Consider the following 9,191-nt stretch of genomic DNA (forward strand, 5'->3'; position numbering starts at 1 on the left):
GTATCCCTCCTTTCTTGATTTACAAGGTACATCAATTTTGAGGACAAAATTTCTTATAAGGTGTGGGGGATGTTATAACCGTACCCAGAACCCTAATATAAAATTGTAAAGGTGTGCCATGTAGGTGAGGTAGTAGCGTACGTCGGTGAATTATTTACGATGGTCGTCAAGCCAACTCATAAGATCGCTGACCAAAGCACCAAACTCCCGGTTGAAGAGAGGTTTCCTTAATTGAGACTTGGGAAGATTTATGGATGGTGATTTTCTAGATTACCCTCCTAGCACTTGTCCCAAAAGCAAAGAGGATCGCAAGGAGAACCCAGTGGCCGCTGCATCAACAAGTGGTGCCTCTGTGCTGTGTGCATCAAAAAGAGACTGTTGTTTGGGGTCTGAGAACTGACTTTGGATGAAAGGTGAGAAAATACCATGGGCGTGGTCCTTACCCCGACATTCACGGGGTTGGACCCTCCTCGAAGGCCTTGAAGTGCAGGTCAAAGCCCATGACATTTCTTGGCTTATTCAGCCTTGACAGCAGGAACAGAACAACAAATGGAACCACTTTTGGTGAGTCCGTTCGATCGTCCGTTTGAGTTGTCAGGGTTGTTTTGGGAATTTAAGTGTGTGGGACCCACAACCCTGCACTTTGGACATAGTGTCCATGCGCCCGAGTGTGGTAGGCTCCACCATTGGCCTTCACTTACTTTGTTGGGTCACATAGGTGGGCCCATAAGGCTTAACTTAGACAATAAGTGAGCTTCATGACTTGGGGCAGCCAAATAGGGCCTTAGGGCCATTTAGTTGAGTAATAATTAAAGGCATGCCTTAATGGCTCATTCATTGCTACACCAACCAAAAATGTGGAAGGCTTGGGTTTGGGAAGAATAAGGTGGAGAAGGAAAAGGGAAGGCCAAGGCTTGATCGATCGGTGGTGGCTGCCCTCAACTCCCACATTGATTGAGGTAGGCCCTCATCCCATCTCTTTCTTTCCATTTACTTTATTTTGGGTTTTGGGATCTTCTAGGGAGTGGGTTTCACCTAGAGTTCCACTTGGAACCCAAGGATATGAACTTAGATGTGCAATGGGTTCCACTAATGGGTTCTACACCCCAACTACAACTCTATGAAGTCCCATTTCAACCTAATTGTTGTCCAATGGCTTCCCCAACTCTAAAACCCTAGAAATAGACAAAGGGAGTCGAATGCTTGTGAGCCCTAGAATCAATTGAAGGTTAGGATCATTGAGACCCTAGGAAGGCTTATGACACCCTGTCCTAGCCCTTATGGCTGATGGACCCAAGGAAAAAGGTTGGGAGATGGAAGCCTACGAAATCCCTGTGTTGCCTCGCACGAAACAACGAACAGAACCAGTTATCGTGCTTCCGTTCGTGGTTCTTTTCCATATAATTGGGTAACATGGTTGGGTGGAACAACGAACGTATCCAAGGAGTGATTCCCTCCGTGGTTCCGTTCCTCCCGGCTAGGCCTCAGTCCTGGGTGGAACAACGAACGGAACCATAAGAGTGCTTCCGTCTGATGTTCCATTCCCCTATGTTTGGTCTCAGTCATGGGCGGACGGACGAATGGAACCAGTGGTAAGCTCCGTCCGATGTTTCGTTCCACCTATTTGAGCCCAAATGCCTGGGCAGATCCAAGGACAGACTCACCCTACTGCCTCCGCCCCTAAATCTGTTCGTGCTTGCATTATTGCATCTATCTCTTTTTGGATACTGATGATATGGATTATGGAATGCATGTGATGTGACTTGAATTACACTGGTATGTGGGTTTCGATGTCGGGTCAAACCGACACTGGGATCCAGGGTTGAGAACTATTATTGCATCTCATGATGGCCTGTATGCACTATGTTGTGCTGGTGCCCAGATGTTAGATGGAATGGGATGTTGATACACCCGGAATCTCTCTCGACACGATCGAAAGCATGTAGTATAGGACTTCATTCCCTATGCTACGACCCTTACCGATAGGAGTTTAGGTGTTGGGTAACCAGAGCACCTGATACCTATGGAGAGTTAGAGAGGCCAAGTGAAGGGTAGTAATGGTTATCGGGGTCTGCCTCTGGGTGGTGATGACTACGGTCGGCGCAGGCTCCAATGTAGTAATTGAGGTTGCATTGTGGCATCGAAAGGAAGGACCCACAGTGTATTCCCGAATAACCATGGTAGCATATACCTATTGACTTAGCATTGTGTGTTAGGTGCAAATTTGATTAATAATGGCATACACCATGGACTATTTGTGTTGTTGTGTGTATGAGCATCCCCATCCCCTCACAGACTCAGTGGAGCTAACCTCCGTGTACACAATCTTTTTTTTAGATGATGATATAGGTACTGGCTATCTTGCTGGTCTTGAGGTAGAGCCCTCGGGATATGATGATATTGGCACTGGGGATCCTGAGACTGTGATCGAGAAACACGATGATGAATGCCCGTGTGACAATTGTGCCTACTGGCCTTGTTGATTATTGGGACATGGCCCCCCTTTTGTTGGTTTTTGGGGCCTCGGGCCTTGTATAAACATTCATGTTATACTATATTTTGTGTAGTTATGTCTTGGTCAGTCGGTGACGGTAACAGAACTGTATTATGTATCATTAGCCGGTTGAACATACTGTAACTACTACCCTTTTTAAATGCTTCCACTTATATACATTTGATGATTGGGAATGTAATATTTAATTCCTTTCTGCACTCTGATATTGATGTGACATTGATGTTAGTTTAGGACTGTGGATTGGGACAGTGTATGTGTGATCTTGGTAGTGTTTGGGATGACATGTATCGTCCCAGTCACCCCTTTATTTATTATTATATTCTTTATTGGAATGGGGGCGTGACACATTCACCTCGGGGTAGGAGAGGGCAGGAAAGTGTATCGGGAGGGTATTTTGGAACATACTAAAACCCTAGGAGGGGTTTGTGCACCCTAGGATGGTGGATAAACCATCCTCTATGGGTGGAGGAAAACTTCGTCCACCTTTTTTTTAACAAAAAAATAAAAAATAAAAAATAAAATAAAATACAAGAATCACAGGGGGCAAAAAAAGTTCCTCTTCCAACAAGCTAGGATGGTTGTACCAGGCAGAGTCTGCAGACAGAGAGGGAAAATTGAACTTCCTTACTGCCATGAATAACCTGCTTAACTTCCTTTCTTAATGAAGCAAGGATTACTAGTTAACTAGGCATTTATGGTGGAGGGTTCTTCTCTTCCAAGGACAAGTGCCCTCAGGATATCATCGGAAAAGCTTGTGTTTAAGAAAAAGAAATGTCCATGATCTGGAAGCTCATGATACCTGATCCAAGGCAACCTTTTAGCGACATAGCGCTGCAGCGGAAATGGAATGAGCCTATCTTCGTATCCCTGCCAGATGTGAACAGAAGAGCCCTCTTCCAGAGGGAATGGGTTATTTAGATCCATCAGATCAAAGTCCCAAGAACCAAAACCAACCATTAAGTCTCGGTGCAGAGATTCGAATACACCCTGCTGTGTTACTTTGTCCTGAAAATTACAAACATAAAATCTTAACCTTGAATCTTTAAAATTCTTTTATTAAGGGAAATTTTTTAGAACTAGGTGGTGGGTATATAACTATAGGATTTTCTTTCCCATCACTAAGTCTAGTGAAGTATAATGCTTCAACATTTGTCACATGGTAGTACATGGATTAATCCATGTGATAGAGGACTAGGAATGTATCTCATTGATACAATTTCAGCTTAAAATGAGTAGAAGAAGTAGCTAAAATTGCAAAAGATGCTCTTTAATTTATATATTCATCTCCACTTGATAGCATTTTGGTAATTTTATTTCAACTTTGAATCAGAGTTTGTGCAACTTTCCTTGCTAACTTTGTACTAAAATTTGACCATTGAGATGTATTTGAAGTCCTCTATCACATAGACTAACTCATGTATTGCCAAGTGTTAAATATTGCAAAGTTATATTTCACTAGGTACAATGACGCATAAAAGGACCCCATTACTATAAATCAATTCAACTGAAGAAAAAGGTGCAGCACAAGTTTTCAGTTTTCATATGAGACTTTGGGTACTACTTAAATTTTAGAGTGGTTGAACATATTTGGCATCCATTTATCTATATATCAATATAATAAGCATCAAAGTGAATTAGTAATAACAGCAGATTTTTTTTGGAACTTTGCTAATTGGTTAAGGCGATGCTGATTTCTGTATCTACTATCGGTTGTAACTTTCTTGTTTTTAGCACTTTGGTTGATGCGGGGCCTATCCCATATTAGTTAGGGGCCTCACATTTCCCTCTTTAAGCCTATTTTAAAGGGGTTCTAAGTGACTTCCTTTTTTTTTTTTTATATTTATTTTTTCCTTTTTTTTTTTTTTAATATAATTTACTTGTCCAAAAAAAATAATTAAATAACAGCAGAATTAAATTAAGACAAAACCGAACTTACTTTGAACTGCGGTTCAAAGGCTTTAGACATCTGGCTTAAGATCTCTAGGTCTTTGCTACTGAGAATCCCTGGGTTCCCCTCCACTAGACTTGATGAAGGGAACCGTTTCTGAGTCATCCACCAGTATAGCAGCCGAGGGGCGTAATGTGCGATCCCAAGTGTCCATTGGTCCTGCAACAGCTGCTTCCTATAGGTCTCTATTGATAGTTTGGCAGGAAAAGAAGACCACCAGTAGTTGATTACAGGAGCTACTAAGGATACACCTGCCAGCCTGAAAACATGATAATTTATTTTAGTTTTGATTTTGAAGTATAGAAAAGAATTAAGAATGCACTTCCAGTGTGAATGAGCCCATAAATAGAAATCAAAGGATCATAATCATGCCTGTGTGGTATGTATTTAAGGCAACTCCAAGCCGGGTAACCTCCCATAGAGACACCAATCACATAGAACTTTGATCCAATCTCCAACTGGTCCGCGAGTTCTTGAATATCAAATGCTTCACTTTTTACTGACCTCTTTGGGTTTGGATCACTTTCTCCATACCCAGCTCTATCAAATGACAGAAAATATATTCTCAGCTCTTCTATAAGTTCCTGCATACAATTTCATTTAAAATTCAATCTGATATACCAAAAATTAACCCATTTATTGCAAGCTAGAACTCGGCACTCAATTATTGCTATATAGATTCACTAGGTCAACACTGTAGACACGCCACCCACATACAGAAAAGTCTAAGCACACCACCCACAGTTAGAAAGGCCTATAAACTCCACCGCTATGCTAAGAAGTCAGATTAATCCAATACTCTTATCCTGTTGCTCAGATTCTGACATAAGAATCTTCTGCGGAGTCCAACTGCGTCCCTCTCTTAAGCTCACTCTCTGGTTTAAGGTGTGTGTGTGTGTTCGATTTCTGGAGAGGATTTAATCCGGAGGGATTAAATGAACGAAAAACCAAAATTTGAATCATCAAGACCTAAACAATCACGACGACCAAATAACAAACCAATATTACTTGAGATGAAGGTAAACTGAAATCTTTGGAGACGCCAAAGCCATGAACGAATAAGATTCTGTATTTCGCCTTGTCCTTGGGGACTCCACTCTCTCTGTAGGCCAGATGCCTTCCATCACTGAGCTTAATTCTGGGTGATGTAACAGAAGGACCACCTGGGGATCCACATATCTTAGGAGGGGGAGGTTGTGTGGTCTGATAAGCCCATCCCAGAAGACCCACCAGCAACACCACTGCTATCCTTGTTAGCATCCCTGAGAACAGCAAGACATTATTTGACATCTAGTACCTGGAATTAACGAAGTGAGTCTATGATTGAAATCAAAGGAAGGGAGAGTTGGAAGAATGGAATTTTTCTCCACTCAAGTTCCTTGCCCAGTCAGGTGCGCAAGTTCCTCTCATAGGAGGGACAGAAATGACGACCTCACCACACCCGGGCAGTGTGTTTGGGCAGGGGTTAGGTCATCATTTTTGCCCCTCCTATGAAAGGAACTTGCGCACCTGACCGGGCAGGGAACCTGAGAAGAGCACGATCAATTGGAATGGGGGTTTTATATGTTGGAAAATTATAGATTTGAAAGCTCACCTGAAGAATCACCTTTGAGACATTGAGGTCTCAGATCCTCACAAAAGCATCCATAAGAAATCAATCTTCTTCTCCTTCTAATGGTTCGAGTTGGAGCCTGGAGGTCAGGATTTAAGCTCCCCACCGGGAGAGGGAAGGTGAGGTTTGTTTGGGTTTGTTTGGCATTTTGACTTTCTGGTAGACACTTGAAGCGTGGTCTTCCAGAGAAGAGGAACTGTATAAGGTTTAAAATTGATAATTGTCAGATTTTTAATGAGCCCAATGACAGAATTGCATAAAAAGTAACAATGTTCTTGTGCTCACATGGTTTAAAAAATTGTATGGTATTCGGGTGAATCGGTTAATTTGAATCGAATATATGGATATAGGAATCGGTATTGCTGGATACTAATACCTAGTCGATACGAGGTCAAAATACTTTAAAAAAAAAAAATAGACATAAGTACTTTGACCTCCCCTGACCTTTTTGACAAATACACGAACCTCTGCTGCCTTTCTGACAAATAATCAAATCTCCCCAACTTTACAAACTTAGTGTTTTGTATTTGGCTCTCCTCCAGCCGTGATGGGAGCTGGAGGATCCAACCCAGCAAAAACAAGGGTGTTTTATGAAATGACCAAAACCCTCCTATTTTTGCTGGGCTAGATCCTCCAGCTCCCGTCATGGTTGGAGGAGAGCCAAGTCCTAGTATTTTAAGGTTAAGTAATGGCTTAATTTAAAAATTAGATTTTTATTGAACATACTACCCTTGATAAGGTTGAAGTTACCGTTTTACCCCTTAAGGAAGTTATCCTTTTGCCCTTATGTTTACCCTTACCTCCTCCACCTTCTTCTTAGAACACTACCGCCCACCCATCCTCTGCAAAACTGTAATCCCACCTCCACTCTTGCAACCCAGCCCCACCCCCAACCCGTGTTCTTCATCCCAATCCACGGCCCCACTTCCACCCCCACAACTCGGCCTCACCCCAACCCTTGTGTTACACCCATACCCCAATCCATACTAATCTACGCTTGTGAATGTTGTAGTCTAGTATGGGAAGCTCCCTTCGCTGGCGAACTATTCAAGTTGACAATCAAACCAATACATAAGATATATCACCCAAGAACGGGAGAGCTGGTAGAAGAGAGATTCCTCAACCGAAAGTGGGGAAGGTTCGTTCATCGTAAGTTCGTAGATTATCCTCCTAGCACTAGCCCTCGAAGTGAGGAGCACCGAAGGAGAAGCCCGGTGTCGTGTAATATTGACACTTGGTGTCTTTGTGAGGTTTGCATTGAAATGAGAAAGTTATTCGAAGTCCCAGAAGAAGACTTTGACTAGGTGAGTACTAACCCTAGAAATCCCATAAATTATATACTTGTTTGTATGACCAATTAATCAACACCTTGATTCATGATATGTACGATGAAACATGCCATTTATGTCTATTAATATCCCCCACATGTGCATAGTCATCCCCGAGAAAACCCCTCCCCATTTGACCCTCAAAATTTGCAGGATTAGCTCCTGCGGATCATGCTTGGCAAGCCTGTAGATTATGTAGCAACATGAGTCGCAACATGATCTGCAGAGACTAAAATGGCCCAGATCCAATTGGATTTGCCTTCGACCACTTGGGCTTGCACCTTGGGCTCCACCCTGGGTTAATCCAACTTATTTAAGACCTAAAGGGTCCAGCTAAACCCTAAGATCTAAACCCTAAGTTCTACTTAGGATTCCATGAGTTTTAAAACCCATTTCATTCCCAAAAACACCCCCAACCAAACACACCCCAAGCCACTTACCTAAACTAAGCCGAAACCCTATCCCTCCCATCATTTTTCTCATTTCCAAACCTTAGAGAAGAAAGCAAACGTGGAGAGTTGAGCTTGAAGGGAGAAAGAGGGAAAAGAAGAAGAAGAGAAGGAAGGGAGGATCCCAACCTCCATTTGAGCTACCCTTGAACTCACATCACTTCCCCAGCTAGATATAAACTGACCTTGGACTTGGATCTCATGGAAAAGGTGGATTGGAGCTTAAATCTAGCTGAGAATCTCACCCTCTTGCTGTCCTAGCTGAATCCCATTGTAAGCTATCACCTCTACTTGATTTCTATGCAAACCTTTGTAGATTTTAAGTAATGGTTTCCCAATTCATATTCAAACCCTAGGATTTCTTTATTCATCTAATTGGATGCTAGAAGCATCAAAAGGTAGCTTGAGATGACCCTTTCCTAGTCTAATGGCTTAGTTGCCATGAAACCCCATTGAAGAACCCCAAATGGAGGATTCTAGGCAATGAACCCTATCCTCTTTGATCAGATTCCAAATAGGATGACCCCATGGGTTAATTAGCTTCAGCTGGGGATAAAAGTACTCTCCATTCAATCTCCCACAAGCCCCATTGGTCTAGACCAAGAATTGGCTTGGCCATTGCTGAGAAATAGCAATTTTGGCTTAGCGGACGATTCACAGTCCACAAGATTGTTCGCTCCAATCCAAGCAACCTTTTGCCTACATGATCTGCTAGCCTGCGGATGATGGTGCTTAGTCAGCAAGACATAGTCCACTGAGACTAAATTAGTGCTAACTTGGAGTTTTGAGTCTGGATTGGATACTTGGACCTTCTCTCACCTATTATACACTTGTGGACTGACATACGACATCATGTACCCTGTACAACACTGCCAGGCGACCCCGCAAGCATCCGATTCCCTTATCTCCATCTTTTCCGGCCCTATCATATGGTGCCGCACACTCCACCACGGTGCCGCAGAGCCCATTTTTGCTTATGAATAGCCCCCTCACCTCCACATTTGTAGATTCCAAGTTTTCAGGAGAGGGGACCCCCCAAAGCACCAACTTTCCAATCTTTCCCAGTTTCCCTACCCTGGGGCCCTTCTCCGACCTGTTTCCGAGCCTTCGATCCTTGTCCCCCTATCCGAGTCTAGATTACCCAAACCCAACTTCTTTGACTCCCCTTTTACACGAATCCCAGAAATCCATTATGACGTAGCAACTCTACCTAAGAATCGAGTACTTAGCTCCCTAAACCTCGTGACACCATTATTATGTCAAAGCCCCAAAAATCCGACACTTGTAAGCCGTTACTCTGTCCCATAGAGGACAAAGTTAGTCATTTGTCTCCATCTGA

The 9,191-nt window shown here is 42.9% G+C and overlaps 1 protein-coding gene across 2 annotated transcripts; it reads right to left on the reverse strand.

Moving 5' to 3' along the window:
- Positions 1-3,179: 3,179 nt before the first annotated feature.
- Positions 3,180-6,166, reverse strand: LOC122651297. Of its 2 annotated transcripts, none has more exons than XM_043844633.1 (5): positions 6,050-6,166; positions 5,472-5,729; positions 4,836-5,047; positions 4,452-4,722; positions 3,180-3,520 (listed from the first exon to the last, which is right to left on the reverse strand). In XM_043844633.1, the coding sequence occupies exons 2-5, from the start codon at positions 5,721-5,723 to the stop codon at positions 3,200-3,202; spliced, it is 1,056 nt and encodes a 351-aa protein (XP_043700568.1). In that variant the 5' UTR covers positions 5,724-5,729; positions 6,050-6,166; the 3' UTR covers positions 3,180-3,199. The 2 variants fall into 2 exon arrangements, with proteins under 2 accessions (XP_043700568.1, XP_043700569.1); XM_043844634.1 differs by having other exon boundaries at positions 5,472-5,725; positions 6,058-6,066.
- Positions 6,167-9,191: the final 3,025 nt, after the last annotated feature.

Source organism: Telopea speciosissima, chromosome 2 (genome assembly GCF_018873765.1).
Source record: "Telopea speciosissima isolate NSW1024214 ecotype Mountain lineage chromosome 2, Tspe_v1, whole genome shotgun sequence".
Lineage (NCBI taxonomy): Eukaryota > Viridiplantae > Streptophyta > Magnoliopsida > Proteales > Proteaceae > Telopea > Telopea speciosissima.